The 19,710-nt window shown below is 43.7% G+C and overlaps 1 protein-coding gene across 5 annotated transcripts in view; it reads right to left on the bottom strand.

Moving 5' to 3' along the window:
- Positions 1-19,710, bottom strand: part of LOC137369825 (AT-rich interactive domain-containing protein 3A-like) — a 529,509-nt gene that overhangs the window by 170,091 nt on the left and 339,708 nt on the right. For all 5 annotated transcript variants that reach the window (XM_068031397.1, XM_068031405.1, XM_068031432.1 and 2 more), the window contains exon 3: positions 11,395-11,467. In XM_068031397.1, the coding sequence (XP_067887498.1) occupies positions 11,395-11,467 (73 nt within the window). The remainder of the gene's footprint in view (positions 1-11,394; positions 11,468-19,710) is intronic.

Below are 19,710 nucleotides of genomic sequence, written 5' to 3'. Positions count from 1 at the left end.
GATACCCGTAGCCCTGCAAGTTTATTTCCTTCAAGTGGCCATCCAATTTCTTTTTGTAATCAATGATTGTCTCCACTTCCACCACCCTTGTGGGCAGTGCGTTCCAGGTTATTACCAACTGCTGCGTAACAATGTTCTTCCTCACATTCCCCTCCAGTGCAAATTTGCAAAGAAATTATAGAGCAGTTATAATGAATGGACTTTAATTATCCTAATATAGACTGGGATAGGCAAAGGACAAAGAGGGGAACGAGTTTCTGAAGTGCTTTCAGGAGAATTTTCTAGGTCAGTATGTTTCCAGTCCAACGAGGAAGGAGGCATTGCTGCATCTGGTTCGATGGAATGAGGTGGGTCAAGTGGATCAGTTGCGGAGTCTCAGCTCATCTGTTGCTGAAACTCTCATTCATGTCTTTGTTACCTCTAGACTTGACTATTCCAATGCACTCCTGGCTAGACTCCCACATTCTACCCTCCATAAACTTGAAGGCATGCAAAACACTGCTGCCTGTGTCTTAACTTACACCAAGTTCCATTCCCCTATCACCCCTGTGCTCACTGACCTACATTGGTTCCCGGTCAAGCAACATCTTGATCTTAAAATTCTCATCCTTGTTTTCAAATCCCTCCATGTCCTCACCCCTCCCTATCTCCTTCAAAACCTAACTCTTTGACCAAGCCTTTGGTCATCTAATCTAAAATCTCCTTTTGTAGTTCGGTGTCATATTTTGTTTTAGAATGCTCTTGTAAAGCGTCTTGGGGTGTTTTATTCTGTTAAAGGCGCTATATAAATATAAGTTGTTGCTGTTTTCCAGAAAAAAGGTTAGAAAAGGAAAAAGAATCGGGGGATGGGGCAGTGTGGGGTCTATTTATCAGTGATATGCAACAAACCAAATTCATAACTAAGCCACATGGAGCCATTTCAATTTTTTTAAAAGACTATTTGAAAAACAATGAGGTATGTCGGAAATATTGATTATATGACTTTGCGTTTTGATTTTAAAATCCAGAAGATTTGTAGGAGAGTTTTAGACTGTTTTAAGGTCCTGAGGGAAGAAGAATTAAACTAGGAAATGGTGCAGCAAGTCTGTGATGAAAATAAATTCATTCCACAAGAATGACTGAGATCATCTTCTCCCAAGTAACTGCTAAATCATGGACAGTAGTTGGACAGGAATAAGACATACTTAACAGAGAAGGAAGGTACTGAAGCAGTCTTGCTTGACTTCGTGTAGACGTTGTGTGCAAATTTAAAAAGGGAAAATAATAAAAAATAATTGAAATATTAAGGCTTCATTCCTGAGAGCTCCACTGTTTAAGATGGTCTTAAGGTCTTAAGTTCAATTCTAAGTCTATGCTGCATTAGTTCAACCCAAGCTTAAGTCCCACACTATGAGAGGTCAGTGGACTATGAATGTTAGTAGAGTTCAGTTGAGGTACAGTTGAACAAGAGGTTTTCTTTTTTATGTAAGTATATAGTAAGTACGCAGAGTTTGGTTCTTGTGCCAATTCAATGCTAGTGGGGGTTCAGGCTAACATTACATTTTAACTTAGGCGCAAAAGAGTGATGTGCAGGAGGCCCTCGTCACATGATGTGGAGTGCATTATGTGGACCATCACTTATCAGCGTATTTTAAGGACAGCATGGTTACACTGAATGTTTCAAAATTCAATCTCTACAGTGGAGAATCTCTGTGCTTGAACAGCAATTTGCTAAACTCCACAGCATCAAAGGTTAAGGGTTTCTGGATTCTGCTCTCCAAAATGTAGTTACTGAAGAGGCAGTACTTGACAGATCAGGACACAGGAATAGTTAGAAAAAGAGAAGTAGGTGACCATCTGCAGGGCTCCAATGTGCAGGATACCACTTAGTCACTGGAACTGTACAATAGATACAGTGGGATGAATTTTGTTGGCGCGACGGGGTCCCGACACCTGGCTGGAAAGCCAGGGGCAATTTGCCTCAGCCTTTTAGGGGATCCCTGGCCGCAATTTTTGGCGCTCAGGCAATTAACCGCCTGGTACTGGAGCTCCCGTCCCTTTAAAAGATGACAGCCCACCTCCAAGAGCTGCTGACCAGTTAGAGGACCGGTAGTTCTTCAGTCTCAGCAGCATCACTGGGAGTGGTGGCCACTGCTAGGACTGCATCCAGCCCAGAGAAGCAGCATGGACGCCGCCCTCACACCAAGCTAAGTGGGGTCGTGGTCGGGGTTGCCAGCGCCAGTCAGGCAGGCACCAGCAAGGGGTGGGGGGAGTGGGGTGGTTGGTGAGGGCAGGGAGGGGTGTTGCCATGGGGTTGGCCATTGTCGCCAGGAGGCCCTCTATGGGCCACAGAGTGCCCCACGAGTAGGGCACCACCTGCCCCCACCCCCCAACCCCCGCCGAGACTGCAGAGAGGTCATCAGGGCTTACAGGCAGAATCCCCACTTGGCGGAGGGTCCACCCACTACTGGTAAAATGCCATCAGCAAAAAGAGGAGGCCCTTAACTGGCCCTTAATTGGCCTCCGGGCAGGAGGGCCATTTGTCACCTTCCCCGCTGCTGGCAAAATGCCATGGTGGCAGGAAGGCGACAGCCATGCCACCCCACCCTCCCTCCTGATTATTTGCACCCTCCCGCCTTCCAACCTGCTCACGAAGACCTCACTAAATTCTACCCATCGTGTTGAAAAATGTGACTTGGAAAGTGAGAGTGACTCAGAGGAGGCTAACTCTGAGCAATATTGTGGCAAAGTGAAGCAAGGGACTACCCAGGAATTAAAAGACAGGTAGACTGCAAGAATAGGAGAATGCAGTAATGGCAGATCAATAGTTAGGGGAATAAACATGATTGAGGGCTTCAAATGGCTTGTTATCTCTCTGTTGCCAGGCTGAAGGACATCATGGACAAACTTCTGGGTAGGGTTGGAATCATTGACATTGATAGAAATACATTGACTATCTTGTAGATGGAATTAAGGAATTAGGTACCAGATTGAAAAACAAGACCTCAAATTGCTTCCTGTGCCACCCGCTGGACAAGTTAAATTCTCTTTATATATAATGTGGATCTCGCTATGTGGCTCAGTATAATTTTTTAATATAATGCTCCTGTGAAACACCTTGGGAGGTTTTATTACATTATAGGTGCTATATAAATGAGTTGTTGATTTTATTGCTATTGTTGATGTCGAAGCACTATCTTAAAATTCACTGACAATTCAAGAGCTTAGCAAATAATAGAAAGGAACAAAAGAGATTGTTAGAATGAGCAGACAGTTGGAAGATGCAATTTACTGTGAAGGTAATCCATTTTGGGATGAAATGCAAGGAATGGAAAAACGCTGAAGGGTGTGCATGAACAGAGAGACCTATGGGTTCAAATACAGGATGCTGTGAAAGTGCAAGTGCAGAGGGGAACAATTTGGGGTAAAAATTTAGATTTGGTGGCAACTAATTTCCAGCGGCAATCTCAAATGCCCCATCTCCCCGGGAAGTGCACTGGTTACCAAGTGTCAGTGATGTCAGTGACCGGAGACAAAGACAGAGCGACAGAGAGAGAGAGGAGCACGGCGGGAGCGGAGGTTTAAAAAGTGCCAAAAGCCCAGAGTGACAGAGACAGAGAGAGCGAGAGAGGAGCACAGCAGGAGCAGAGCAAAGAAAAAGTCTAAAAGTGACATCAGAATGACGTCACAATCAACAGTGAGAACAGGGAAACAGAGAGCTGCCAGGGTGAGGATACAGGTAAGCTTTTAATTTAATTTAATTTATATCAAACATAGCATCAAATGTCACAGGCAAGCAGATAAGTGATTGGTTTGGGAAGAAGCTATCTGTTTGGTGAGTATCTGGTAAGTGATTAAGCTCCATTCTAATCCCAACATTTAAAATAGTAAAGGAACTAGTGGTAAGCGTAATAAAATATATAACAAAATGAAAATAAAATAAATAATTGAATAAAATAATTAAGTAATTAATTGAAATACATTAAGAATGGCAGGACAGGTGATGTGTCACGGCTGCAGCATGTGGGAGCTCCTGGATGCCAGTGTGATCCAGGGCAAACACATCTGTTTGCAACTCGAAGAGCTTCGGCTCAGAGTCATTGAACTGGAGTCCGAGTTGCAGACACTGCGACACATCAGGGAGGGGGAAAGTTACCTGGACATTTTGTACCAGGAGGCAGTCACACCCCTTAGGATAGTGTCTTCTGATTTGGTCAGTGGTCAGGGACAGGAGAGTGTGGCTGCAGCTGAGGCAGGTAAGGGGACCCAAAGGGCAGGAGTGCAGGAGCCTCAGCCTTTGCAATTGTTCAACAGGTTTGAGGTTCTTTCAGCTTATCTGGAAGAGAGTGAGGGCTGCAGGGTGGATAAGCAACCTGACCATGGCACCATAGTACAGGAAGCCATTCAAGTGGAAGGAGAAAAAAGGGATGTAGTGGGAGTAGGGGACAGTATAGTTAAGGAGATTGATACTGTTCTCTGCAGCAAAGAGCCTGAGTCCAGACAGCTGGGTTGCCAGCCCAGTGCCAGGGTTCGGGACATCTACTCAGGGCTGGAGAGGAACTTACAGTGGGAGGGAGAGGATCCAGTCGTCATGGTCCATGTAGTTACCAATGACACAGGCAGGACAAGGAAAGAGGTTCTGCATAGTCAGTATGAGGAATTAGGCACCAAATTAAGAAGCACAACCTGAAAGGTAATAATCTCCGGATTATTACCTGAGCCACGTGCAAACTGGCATAGGGCAAATAAGATTGGAGAAATTAATGCGTGGCTCAAAGACTGGTGTGGTAGAAGTGGGTTCCGGTTCGTGGGGCACGAGCACCAGTGCTGGGGAAAGTGGTGGCTGTACCGTTGGGACGTTCCACACCTGAACCGTGCTGAGGCTGGTGTTCTAGCAAGCCGCATAACTAGCGAAGTGGAGAGGGTTTTAAACTGAATAGTGGGGGCAAGGGATCAAATTTGGGAAGATATGGTAAATCAAGTAGAGACAAGGCAAGACAGAAATGTATTGATATGGGAAATGATAAGACTGTGACAGGAAGGGACCGAGTGTACAAATCTAAGAGTAAATCAACAGATAATGCTTGATGTTACAAAAATAATAAAAGGACAAAACTAAAGGCTCTGTATCTGAATGCACGCAGCATTCAAAACAAAACAGATGAACCGAGAGCGAAAATAGGAATAAATAAGTACGATCTGACAGCCATTACAGAGCACAAAAGCAAGGAAATTATGGTGACCCCTTATAAAACACTGGTTCAGCCTCAACTGGACTATTGTGTCCAATTCTGGGCACCGCACTTTAAGAAGGATGTTAAGGCTTTCGAGAGGGTGCAATAAAAGATTCACAAGAATGGTTGCAGGGTTGAGGAACTTCAGTTACGAGGATCGATTGGAGAAGCTGGGACTGTTCTTCTTGGAGAAGAGAAAATTAAGAGGAGATTTGATAGAGGTATTCAAAATCATACAGTGTTTGGACAAAGTAGATGGACAGAAACTGTTCCCTTGGCAGAAGAATCAGAGGACACTGGTTTAAGATGATTGGCAAAAGAAGCAAGAGCAGCATGAGGAAAAACTTTTATGAGCAATGAGTGTTTAGGATCTGGAATGCACTCCCGGAGCGTGCGGTGGAGGGAGATTCAATCGAGCCTTCAAATGGGAATTTGACAATTATCTGAAGAGAAAAAATTGCACGGCTACAGGGAAAAGGGGAAGTGGGACTTGGTGAGTTGCTCTTGCAGACAGCTGGCACATACATGATGGGCTGAATGGCCTCCTTCTGTGCTGCAACCATTCTATGATTCTGTGAAAGACAAAAATGCCAATGAACCTGGATGTATGGAAAATCTATGTGGGTCGTTCACAAGAAACCCTTCCAGCTGCAGACAAGGACTTTAACACCAGTGAGTTACATTCGATCCCCAGCTAGATCAGGAGGGGCACGGCTCTAATCCGCAGAGTTTCCCTAGTAAACTGATCTCCACTATACTACTGGTAGGGATGCAATTATTGACTCCTGGGATTTGGGAAGATTATGGGCAGGACTTTTGGTGAGATTGGAGGCGGGCGGGCTGATAGTTTCGTGTTGCTGGATGTCATGCTGGCAATATCCTGCCATTTTGCTGGAGGCTGGTTTGGGGCAGAACAGCTACCCATCCACAAGCTTGTTAAGCTCATTTAAAGGCCAGTTGAAGGCAATTGTTCAGAGGTCGACTGGAATTTTCCAGCTAGCCTGTGGGCTCACCACAGCATAGGCAGAAAGGCAGCTGCCTGGAGTCAGCCTCCCAGTGGCGGGGGATGGAAAATGGCCCGTCCTCCCGAGGCCAATCAAACCCTTTAAGTGGCCACTTAACGGCCACTTAAGGGCCCTAGCCCGCCTCCACGGGTATTTTACCTATGGCAAGCGGGTGTGCTGGGGACATGAAAGGCCGCCAGCCATTCCGCGGCCCCGTGGGGGGGGGTATGGCAGTCGGGCACAAGGTGCCTGATTTGAGGGCCGCTGCCGCCTGCCAACCCACCCCGGGACACAAGACACCCCCCTCCCCCCAAACGACCACTCCAGCCTCACCAGGGAAGGACCGATCCCCCTGGTGAGGCATACCCCTACTTAGCTTCCCTCCTCGATCCATGGCGTCCGCTGGGCTGCAGTCCCAGCAGTGGCCATCACTCCCGGTGGCGCTACTGGGACTAAGAGCTGCCGGCCCGCTGCTTGGCTGGCAGCTCACAGAGGCGCGAACCCCTCCCTCAAGTGGGTGAAAGTCCCACCTCAGGACAATTAAAGCCTGGGGACCCGTAAAATACGGGACGGATCCCTGGGCTAGGCGGAAGTGAGTTCACCACCACCAACTTTCACGTCGGAGTCCGGCTCCCGTCCATCCACCATGAAATTCCGGCCATGGCTGCAGGATGACATAGATTGGGACCTGAATATTGAAGGGTATATGGCATTTAGGAAGGACAGGAAGCTAGAAAATGGTGGCGGGGTAGCTCTGTTAATTAATGATGGTATTAGCGCAATAGAGAGGGATGACCAGGATGTAGAAGCAGTTTGGGAAGAGATGTAAAATCATAAAGGCAAGAGGTCACTTGTGAGTTCCGAAGAAGGGTCGCTGACCCGAAACGTTAACTCTGCTTCTCTTTCCACAGATGCTGCCAGACCTGCTGAGTGATTCCAGCATTTCTTGTTTTTGTTGTGTGAGGAGTACATAATATGTTTTCGGGATAATTTCTTCGAACAATACGTCTGGAGCCAACCAGAGAGCAGGCTATACCAGACCTGGTATTGTGCAACGAGATAGGATTAATTGATGACCTCATAGTTAAGGCTCCCCTCGGTAGCAGCGATAATAATATGATTGAATTTTACATTCAGTTTGAGGGAGAGAAGAGTGGATCCAAGACTAGTATTTCAAACTTAAATAAAGGCAATTATGAGGGCATGAAAGTAGAGCTAGCTAAAATGAACTGGCAAATCAGGTTAAGGGATAGGTCAACAGAGATGCAGTGGCAGACATTTAAGAGGAAATTTCAGAATACACAGAATAGATACATTTCAATGACAATGTGTGGGACCCGCCATCCATGGTTAACTAAAACAGTTAAAGATCGTATCAAACTTAAAGAAAGTGCCTATAATTGCGCAAAGATGGGAGGCAGGTCAGAAGATTGGACATAATATAAAAAACAGCAAAGAATGACTAAAAGATTGATAAGGAAGGTAAAATTAGGGTACACGGGAAAGCTGGCTAGAAATATAAAGACAGATGAAGAGTTTCTATAGATATTTTAAAAAGAAAAGAGTGGCTACTGAGATAGTTGCTGCATGAGTTTTAATTTTCCAAAATTCCCTAGATTCGTGGAAGGTTCCATTAGATTGGAAAACAGCGAATGTAACTCCTTTATTCAAAAAGGGAGGGAGACAGAAAGCAGGAAACTACAGGCCAGTTAGCTTAACATCTGTCTCAGGGGAAAGGTTAGAAGCTATTATTAAAGATGTTATAAAAGGGCATTTTGAAAAATTCAAGATAATCATGTAGAGTCAACATGGTTTCGTGAATGGAAATCATGTTTAACCAATTTATTGGAGTTCTTTGAGGGAGTTACATGTAGATAGAGATAGAGAGATACAGCACTGAAACAGGCCCTTCGGCTCTGTGCCGACCATCAACCACCCATTTATACTAATCCTACATTGATCCCATATTCCCTACCACATCCCCACAATTCTCCTACCACCTACCTACACTAGGGGCAATTTACAATGGCCAATTTACCTATCAACCTGCAAGTCTTTGGCTGTGGGAGGAAACTGGAGCACCCAGCAGAAACCCACACGGTCACAGGAAGAACTTGCAAACTCCACACAGGCAGTACCCAGAACCAAACCCGGGTCGCTGGAGCTGTGAGGCTATGGTGCTAACTACTGCACCACTGTGCCACCCTGGGATAAAGGGGAACTGGTGGATGTATTGTACTTAGATTTCCAGAAGGCATTTGATAAGGTGCCACATCAAAGGTTATTGCAGAAAATAAAAGCTCATGCTGTAGGGGTTAATATATTGGCATAGATAGAAGATTGGCTAGCTGACAGGAAACAGAGAGTAGGCATAAATGGGTCTTTTTCTGGTTGGCAAGATGTAATGAGTGGTGTGCCACAGGGATCTGTGCTGGGGCCTCAACCTTTTACAGTTTATATAAATGATTTAGATGAAGGGACCGAAGGTATAGTTGTTAAATTTGCTGATGATACAAAGATAGGGAGGAAAGTAACTTGTGAAGAGGACATAAGGAGGCTACAAAGGGATATAGATAGTTTAAGTGAGTGGGCAAAGACCTGGCAAATGGAGTATAATGTGGGAAAGTGGGAAAATGTCCACTTTGGCAGGAAGAATTAATAAGAAGCACATTATTTAAATAATGAGAGATTGCAGATTCTGAGATGCAGAGGGATCTGGGTGTCCTAGTGCATGAATCACAAAAGGTTAGTATGCAGGTACAGTACATAATTCGGAAAGCTAATAGAATATTATCATTTATCACAAGGGGAATTGAATACAAAAGTAGGGAGGTTATGCTTCAGCTATACAGGGCACTGGTGAGTCCACTGTGTACTGCAGTACTGTGTACAGTACTGGTCTCCTTATTTAAGGAAGGATGTAAATACGTTGGAGGCAGTACAGAGAAGGTTTACTAGACTAATACCTGGAATAGGCGGGCTATCTTACAAGAAAATATTGAACAGGCTAGGCTTGTATCCACTAGAATTTAGAATAGGAAGAGGCAACTTAATTGAAATATGTAAGATCCTGAGGGGTCTTGAAAGGGTGGATATTGAAAGGATGTTTTCCCTTGTGGGAGAATCTAGAACAAGGGGTCACTGTTTAAAAATAATGGGTCGCCCATTTAAGACAGAGATGAGGAGAAATTATTTCTCTCAGAGGGTCAGAAATTCTCTTCCACTAAAGGCAGTGGAAGCAGAGTCTTTTAATATTTTTAAGGCAGAAGTAGATAGATTCTTGATAAGCAAGGGGGTGGAAGGTTATTGAGGGTAGGTGGAAATGTGGCGTAATCAGTTCAGCCATGAATTTATTGAATGGCGGAGCAGGCTCGAAGGGCTGAGTGGCCTACTCCTGCTCCTAATTCGTATGTTTGTATACCTACCTCGAAACACCAGCCCTAAGCATCATTTAAATTTTTAAAAGGCACATATTTATCATAATCATCATCCTGATCACCACTGCTCCTGGTCCAAATATCCCCGACCTCCAGGTCTCCTGATCTCCCTCCCTGGTGATCCCGATCACTAGGCATTTCAAAGCCACTGATCTCTCTCCCTCAGCCCTGACAGCAAGCCCGAGGCCCTCAATCCTGACTCCAAAGCCCCCGACTTCAAGCACTTAACTCGAAAACTTGGAGCAACTACCTCCTCCCCCAGTACCGTCTTCATTATGATGCAATCTGAGGCCCAATAACCAGGACTTCTCAGACTTCACCATTTGTGTGCAGGGGTGCTACCACTGGGCTGGAGGTGCTCAAATGTGGGGATCCTGAAATTAACTCCCTGCACCTCTTAAGGAAAAATTAGATAAATATTCGAAGCAGAGGAAGCTACTGGAACCTAGGCAGAGTGTGGGGAATGGAGTTAGTTTTGGATCGTTCTATCAAATGACCAGCAAAAACATGATGCACTGAATGTCTCCTTCTGTGCTGTAAACTTCTACTGTTCTTCTGTCGATCTTCTTTCAAGCAGTTGAGGTGCTCCAGACTGGGAATGGAAAAATCAACTAGGGTTTCTACTGCTGATCACTATATAGCTCTACCTGTACTTTCCAGCATTTTCTGTTTCTATTTCACTATCTCCCGATCCCTGCTGGAAATGTGAATGACAGCTCAGAATGGCATCAGGCTCGGCTATAATGCCATATGCAATCAAATAGCTTATGAATGCTCTCTAAATAGGCTCACTTGGCTACTTGAATGGAACTGGAGGATGACCACTGCCCTGACACATAATACTTTCAGATGAGGAGGCAAAAAAAAAACATATTTTTCTCTTTCCAGACAAACGAAATTCTATTTGCTGTAACCAGCAATAGAAATTATGTTCGAAGATTTTCTTATAAACCAAACAATTAAGCTCATCCTGTGCTCTTTATTACAAATGATTATCTTTCACAGTAACTCAGTGACTTTTGTTTTCCCTCAGGTGTGTAAGATCATCACACACAATCATATATACCCACACACCACATTTCAATGAAGTTCCCACCTTCCAGCTAATCTGCTGTTGACGATTTTTATACTTTTAACATCCAAACGCCAAAATTTCACATTACAACGACACCCCGAGTTCTTCAATAACTGAGACTGAAATCTCGTCTTTAATCAGCAAACAAGTCAACATGTTGTAAAGCAAAGTAACAGTCTTAGATTCCATTTAATTTTGTTTTTAGTTTGTATATAGCCTATGGAGGGAGATTAAATTTTTTTTTTAAACACTACCTCTTTCTCAATTTTGGGAAAAAAAGGATTCAACGGTCCCCAATTTCCCTCCCTCCCCTGAAGCAGGCTTCCTGACACAAGCATGACTCCCAACAAGGACCTGTCTACCAAAATTACTAAAATGAGCCTGACTGCAAGAAACCAGCCACAATCAGGGACAAAGGAATACAAAATCCAAAAGTGAGCGTAGCGACTGGGGAGGAAAATTGGCTCCTAAATAAGACCCAGTGATACAACAGGGTTGACAATACAATACAGCATTAGCACCCACCTCAGAACAATAGAGCATCCTTTTAGGATTTAACTATGTCTATGAGAACAGCCATTGAGGCCACTCCAGGTAATCCAAGCTAGAGTCACAGGATGAGAGGGAAACACACACAGACGTAGCTTCCTTGAAGCTGTACTCACCCCTTTTTTGCATAAAACTGAACAGATCATCCAGAAATTCCTTCCTCTTCGGATCATCATCCAGTTCATAAAGCTGAAAGACAAAATAAATGAAAATAAATTTCAGTTCCCATCACATTCTAAACCCAAACGGAAAAGTCTATTATGATAATACATGATGCAGATGGGGTTTAAAATCTCAACAGTTAGACTGCCTGTACCTACAGAGGAACATTGATTTGGCGGGGGGAGGGGAGATCCCCAATGACCTTGTAGATTCTGAAACGCCATTCAGTTTCTTTCAGCCAGAGGAGTGAGGATACTCTGAACTGCAGGCTGTGGCCTTGTTGTTGGCTATTAGGATTGGGAACCCTTCAAAGATTACCCTGTAATCTCCAGGAATTAAAGCCAGGACACTGCTGTGACAAGAAAAATCATAAGGGCAATAAAAAATTGTTTAAAAAAAATCTGAACCCTTTTGTTTACTAGTTATAAAAATATTGGTCATGGGACAAAAAGGCTGGCTGGCTGTCGATCACTAATCATCCAACTGGGTAATAATGAACAGTCTATTCCCTTAAGAATTAGATGGCAAGGCAGTGCACCGTGAATTTGGATGTGCTGGCCAACCAATGGCAGGAGTGGGGGCACAGGGCAGGTGGAGGTAAAAGGTCATGTGATGACATATGCAGGAATATGGCTAACCAGAGTTTGCAACCAGAATGGCCATTGCCAGTATCACTCTTCAAATGAGATGTGTAAGTGTTAGTCTTCTGTTGTTTCTGATGGAGCAATGTTGTACTTAGGGAACTTAGGTCAGACAATAGGCAGGACTTTACCAGTGGGCTTCTGAACCCTACTGTCAAGCTCAAATGTGGGTCAGAAGCCTGCACTGTGTGGGAAATTGTCACATTGTGAATTTCCCCAGAGCGGCTAATTAATGGCCAGAGGGAGGGCACGCTGTCCAATTAAGGATGGTGGGAGAGCTCTTGAAGCCTTCTAGCTTGAAAGGAGTAGCAGGCTGCAATGGAAGATAAATGAGGGAGAGGGTGCTTTAAAATGAAGGTGCCTTCTCACCGACTTTCTTAAATTTAAACAAAAAGATGGCTTTTGCAGCCAGGCCACTACTGGTGGGAGGTGCGGGAGGGAGCGTTGGGAGGGGGGTAGGGTGGGGGAGGTGGTCTGCAGCTGCTGCTGTATCCAGGCAGGCATGGAAGGCCTCTAGGCCTGCATGGAGTACTGGCCCTCCACTCAGCCTCCAGCCAGCTAAACTGGGCCCTGTCGCCTGCAGGAACCTGGAAGCTGACTGGAAAATCCCAGTCAGCCTCCTCCTAGCGGTCCTCAACTAGCCGTGTTAGCTACCCGCCGTGTGTGGGCAGGTAGCCCTTCTGCACCCTCCAGTCTGCCTCTGTGAAAATGGCCCGAGGGTGGGATGGAGCCAGGGGACTGGCATGCAGGCTGATGGCACTGTTTTTTAGTGCCCTCTACCTCAGATCCCAGTCCCGTCGGGAGCTGAAACTCAAGACCAGTGTTTGAGAAGCACGTTTGGAAATTTCTTAAATGGAAACTGGACAACAAAGTCTTAATAAAACAGATGTCTATTGATCCTATTACTTCTGTGTCTCATAATGTGGGAACACTAGGGTCTAAATCCAACTTTGTTTCATCCATGCCCGAGGTATAAAACTGGCACAATGATAGTCAATTAAACCACGTGAAATGAACATACAGCCATTTCAGACCCAGACTCCTAAATCCCAGAACAACTTCAGGAGGGTGGGAATTCTTTCCACTCCGATGGATCCCTCTGTCTCCAGACCATTTTCTGAGGTCAAGGTAATTTACACATTTTAGGCTTGACTCCAGGCACAATTTCTCCCTCCATTAGAGAACCCACTTGGAACAGGATGCAAATGGCTGCAGAGAGGCACCCATGATTTGTTAAAGTACAGGATAGGCAGCACCTGTCCTTTTACCTCCTCTCTCCTCATTGGCCAGGACCCCAAACACTCCTTCCAGGTGAAACAGCGATTTACATGTACTTTTTTCATCTAAGTATACTGTATTTGCTGTTCACAATGCATTCAGCTGTACATTGGGGAGACCAAGCGCAGATTGGGTGACCGCTTTGTGGAACACTTCCAGTCATTCTGTAAGCATGACCCTGAGTTTCTGAGGCCTGCTATTTTAATTCACGCGGACGTCTCTGTCCTCGGCCTATTGCAGTGTTCCAATGAAGCTCAACACAAGCTCAAGGAACAGCACATCATCTTTCAATTAGGTACTTTACAGCCTTCCGGACCCAACATTAAATTCAACAATTTCAGACCATAATCTCTGCCCCAATTTTGTTTCCTTTTCATTTTGATCTTAATCTTCACTTTCTCTTGTTTTTGCTTTCAGACAGCAGCTGTTCACTATTCTGCCATTCACACCCCTCTGGACACATCTTTTATTTCTCTACTTGTCCCATTACTACTCTCTTTGACTCTGCTCCACAAACACTTTTGTCATTTAATGTCTCTCGTCTTCTGCCCTATCACAAACCTTCCCTTTTGTTCTTTTTCCACCCTCCCCCATTTGACCTATTTAAAACCTATTACATTTCTAACTTTTCCCAGTTCTGATGGAAAGTCGTTGACCTGAAACATTAACTCTGTTTCTCTCTCCACAGATGCTGCCTGACCTACCGAGTATTTCCAGCATTTTCTGTTTTTATTATTAAAATGTTGAAACGAGGCCCTGGCTGTTCTCAGAGGTGGACAGAAAAGATCCTTAAATGCTATTCAAGGTAGGGCAGTTCTCCCAGCCAACAGTTATCACTCAACATAAAGAGCTTGGGGCTGATTTTCACTCTTGATACCCTTTCCCCCATCCCCTCCCCACAACGGTTTGCACTCAAAAGCAGGATGGGAGAAGAAGCAAAATCAAGCAGCAGCTAGTCACGGTGACTTACTGCTTTATTGAATCTGTTCCCTTTTGTGGTCAGATCTGCATCTTGGCACTAGAATTCCCAACTGAAACAGGCAGGGACCTCATGAATAAATGCCAATAATGGGCTATGTGACATCTGTGAGGCCCCGATGCTATTTTCATCTCTTCACACCCGACTGCCCCACTGATTCCTTCTTCTGCACACCAACTACAACCAGTAGAATTTGGGAGGCAGCCATTCCCGTCGATAGTTAAAGGGGTCCTCAGCTGCATTTGGGAAAAGTTGGATGGAGCTTTTGGAGACCTTTTTCCAGCAGTCGCTTCCACCTGAATGGAACTAATGCTACTGTAAGTTGTGCCCTCATGTTGCTTGCTGCCCCACAGTGATGCTGCTCTCTGGTCTCAAGACTAATCCCCTTTAAGCTGCTGCTGCAGTCTCTTTACGTGTGGCCACAAAACCCGATTATCTGCCTCCAATTTGGCGAGCAGCCCATGTGGAGTGTGCTGCATGCTGGCAGCTCACCTACTGCATTATAACGACCATGAAAATCAGTCGGGTTGTGCACCAACACACCGCCTGCCATTTAACACACACACATACACAAATGAAAACTGCCCCACCTCCTCCTCTTCATCTCACTGCTGTTTGTTGAGCCTTTGCTGTGATGCAAATTGGTCGCTGTGTTTGTCTACACAACGTTGGTGACTACATTTCAAAAAAGTACTTTATTGCTGCAAAGTGCTTAGATACATCCTGAGGATACAATAGGCATGCTATAAAATCAAACTTTTTCATTCCTTTCTTTCATCAGAATGTTTTGAATCCACATCAGTAATAGATACAGAGAAAAGAATGGATTTGTGATGATTTTTCAGGTCTTGAATATTTATAAGCGCTCCTGGGGCCCGCTCAGATTCCTAATTTGTTATAATCGCTACACATTTGGAGCAATCCTTTCACGTTTGAATATTGCTGTTTCAGTTCATAAATTCTTTAATGGACATCTATACACCCACAGACTTGTTAACAGAGAAAGGTTGTCAAGAGAATGTAACATGTGGTCTTGTCCTGTGACAAGAATGATAGTGTTATTGAAAAATGCTACATCCTGCTTTGCCAGGTTGTTTGCTGTATGCATTTTAATATCTTATATTGTGCAACAGAAGCAATAGTGGCAGCATTAGTTCCAATATCAAATCATTCTTTAATCATTTAAGGGTGTTTTTCACCAGCATTCTCTTGGAAGCACATTTTTTAATTCTTTATAGTTCTCAAGGGTTCCTGATGTTGTATACACTAAAAACTGGCAGAACTCCCACTGTTAATAATTAAAACCACTGGAACAGAGAAAATATCTTAAGAGGAGGAGGAGAATATAATCAAACCTAGTGTCAGAAGGTCATTTTCTCTGATTAAATGTTTGAATGAATAAAGAGCAGCTTCTAACATATGATAGTGTGTGTTTCAGTGCAAACAGAGGCAATCGGAATCTGTTTACAACCAGTTGGAGATCTTCCGTCTCGTTTATTAACAATGTTGAAAAACTGTTAATTTCTAAACAGCTGTGTCGGGCTGTAGCATTCTATGTGTAAATGTGACAATTTTGAATGCATTACCTCTGAAACGTTACTTATAGTTTGTGAGTGTGTGTGTGTGTGTGTGTGTGTGTGTGTGTGTGTGTGTGTGTGTGTGTGTGTGTGTGTGTGTGTGTGTGTGTGTGTGTGTGTGTGTGTGTGTGTGTTGTGTGTGCGCGTGATTTTGTTATTAAAGAAAGAACTTGCATTTATACAACACTATTAACATGTGCCTGAACCCTGGAGACAATTTGCCTCTCTAGGGGTTCAATTTCCTCAGCCACCTACTGCTTAACAAATACACATATTTTCCTCACACTACTTATACGCTGTCATTTCAAATGTGTTAACAACTGTCTTAAACTAGTGCACAAAGGAATTTTACACAAATATAATAGGCAAAGCTCTACTGAAATAAATTAAACTCTTCTGCAGGGATTTATTTTCCATCGTCCACTGGTTTGAACAAATCCATCAATATGCTGTTTGTGAACTATGGCATAGAGTTAAGCAGAGTTCGACGCAAAAATGTGATTGTTACTTTATACGATAGTGTGTAACAGGTGATGGCAAATCAGCGCTCCATTTTATATCCCCCGATTTTTATTTCCATAGTTCATCATTCTCTTTCCACTGTTAATTATTGCTTAAATAAGGTAAGTGCCAATGGTCCTAACACCCCAGTCTTTCAATCTCACCTTTAGCTATTTCAACACTGTTCATAAAGTTATATCACCCATTTTTCCTTCCAATATGTAGTAGCTACATTTACTTCTGTATTAAATTTTATTTCCTACTACTATATTCTTTTACATATTTCAGCTAACTCCTTCTGTTGATCCTTGGCTGTTTCACCTAACTTAGCCTCCCTCCTGGTCTGGTATCATCTATGGATTGGACCACTTTGCATGGTGTTTCTGAGTGCAGATTACCAATTTGAATTATTATGGATTCCAATAAATGCTCCAGCCTGCAGACACCTACCCACAATCCCCCCCCAAGCCCCCCAATGCTCTGTTATGCCCCTGACTTCTGAACACTGTTTCCATTTTTAAAGCTATCTTATCTATTTTCAGGTTTCACTTTGCATTTCCATTATTTATAACATTTCTGATGAACACTGTCAACAGCTTTCTGGGAGTCTAGGATTTCCAAATGGCACAGTTTTAAGAGCAGCCTTAACTCATTTATCGTAAACAGATTAATGCTGATGTTTAAATAACGCTGATCATGAAATCTAGGCTACCATATCATATGGCTTACCACAATCCATTTGATATGTTATCTGCTCAAGAGAGAGATTGTTTCGACAGGACCTTTTCCTTCTGTTAGCTACCATTTGCTAAGGTAATTCTCATGCTTGATCCAAATTATTCCATTATTTTACCAATTATTGATGTAAAACTAATAAGCTTCCTGCTATTGACTTGCTATCATTTCTGAATATCAGTACTAAATGAGTTTGTTTTCAATCTGGTGGGACCTCCCCAGTGTTCAATGACTCACAATAAGACCATGTGTAAAGCTGCTATAACAGATATATAGGTTTAAGAAAACTGTTAAAGGCACATGAGACTGTTTTCTAGTTCCTGTCTTGTTAAAGCCAGAAATGCCTACTAACCAACAGTAAAACAATCAAGGAGTCACTTTACACAGTCATACCGTCAAGCAGCAATTTATATGTCACAGCTTACTTTACTGCATGCCTTGACCTATGACCCTCCCTACTGACAGCGATGGGCACCTTGCCAAATCCTCTCAGTTAAAGCTGTAAAATAATCCACAGACAAAAGCTGTGATAAAACTACCAAAGCTTAATGCTTGCATAGATACTGCAGCTTACAACTGTATAAATTAAATGGTATAAATTAAAAGAAAGAACTTGTATTTATATAGTAACTTTCATGGCCTCAGGATGTCCCAAATTGCTTTACGCCAAATGAAGTATTCTTTGAAATGTCATCACTATTGTAACATATAGAAATGCGGCAAACAATTTGCACTCAAACAACAATGAGATATATAGCCAGATAGTCTGTTTCAGTGGTTTTGTTTGAGGGATAAATATTGGCTTGGGTACCAGGAGCATTCACTTTCTCCTTTGCAATCTTTTACATCAATCTGAGAGGGCAGATGAGACCTCCCCTTAACATATCTGAAAGATAACACTTTCAACAGTGAAGCATTCTCTCAGTACTGCACTGCAGTGTCAGCCTAGATTGCACTCAGGTCTCTAATACATGACGTTTTGACTCAAAGGTAAGAGTTCTACCAATGAGCCAAGGCTAACAACTTTTATTATATTATTTTTTAAATTTAACTCCAATTATTTTATTTTATTTACATAATTTAATTTTAATGCTATTTTTAAATGTTAATGTTAACTCTAATGGGTAATAAATCAAAAGCTCAATATGCCAGTTATTATGAGTCTTACAGGACTACTTCATAGATTTCTCACAATACATTCAGTACATTTTTCACTTAGCATTTCTTTTTGCATTTTTTTCCTTTTGAATATCTTTTCTCCTTTTTTTCCACCAATGTTCTCCCCTCTCCACCCTTCCTTCTATCCTGAAGGTTCCACATGCTCTGGGCATCCTCAGTTACCCTGGGCCAAGTGTCCACTTTCCATGTGTGCCATCAACAGTTGAGGGGCAGCATCATATTCATGAAACAATTAGCTGATGTACGTACAGCCAACAAAATCGGAACTCAGTAATGCCATTGATTCTCTAGCCAGCAGAAAAGCCCCTGGGAAGGACGGCATTACCCCTGAAATAATTAAGAGTGCTAAGCCTGCTCTACTCTCAGCACTCTACGAACTGCTTTGCCTGTGCTGGGATGAGGGAGCAGTACCACAGGACATGCGCGATGCCAATATCATCACCCTCTATAAGAACAAGGGTGACCGCGGTGACTGCAACAACTACCGTGGAATCTCCCTGCTCAGCATAGTGGGGAAAGTCTTCGCTCGAGTCGCTTTAAACAGGCTCCAGAAGCTGGCCGAGCGTGTCTACCCTGAGGCACAGTGTGGCTTTCGAGCAGAGAGATCGACCATTGACATGCTGTTCTCCCTTTGTCAGCTACAGGAGAAATGCCGCGAACAACAGATGCCCCTCTACGTTGCTTTCATTGATCTCACCAAAGCCTTTGACCTCATCAGCAGACGTGGTCTCTTCAGACTACTAGAAAAGATCGGATGTCACCAAAGCTACTAAGTATCATCACCTCATTCCATGACAATATGAAAGGCACAATTCAGCATAGCAGCACCTCATCAGACCCCTTTCCTATCCTGAGTGGCGTGAAACAGGGCTGTGTTCTCACACATACACTGTTTGGGATTTTCTTCTCCCTGCTGCTCTCACACGCGTTCAAGTCTTCAGAAGAAGGAATTTTCCTCCACGCAAGATCAGGTGGCAGGTTGTTCAACCTTGCCCGTCTAAGAGCGAAGACCAATGTACGGAAAGTCCTCATCAGGGAACTTCTCTTTGCTGACGATGCTGCATTAACATCTCACACTGAAGAGTGTCTGCAGAATCTCATCGACAGGTTTGCGGCTGCCTGCAACGAATTTGGCCTAACCGTCAGCCTCAAGAAAACGAACATCATGGGACAGGACATCAGTAATGCTCCATCCATCAATATCGGCGACCACGCTCTGGAAGTGGTTCAAGAGTTCACCTCCCTGGGCTCAACTATCACCAGTAACCTGTCTCTCAATGCAGAAATCAACAAGCGCATGGGAAAGGCTTCTACTACTGTGTCCAGACTGGCCAAGAAAGTGTGTGAAAATGGCGCACTGACATGGAACACAAAAGTCCG

The sequence above is a fragment of the Heterodontus francisci genome, chromosome 1, assembly GCF_036365525.1.
Source record: "Heterodontus francisci isolate sHetFra1 chromosome 1, sHetFra1.hap1, whole genome shotgun sequence".
NCBI classification, from domain to species: domain Eukaryota; kingdom Metazoa; phylum Chordata; class Chondrichthyes; order Heterodontiformes; family Heterodontidae; genus Heterodontus; species Heterodontus francisci.
Note: the sequence above shows the minus strand (reverse complement) of the source record. Positions and strands in the feature narration are given on the sequence as shown.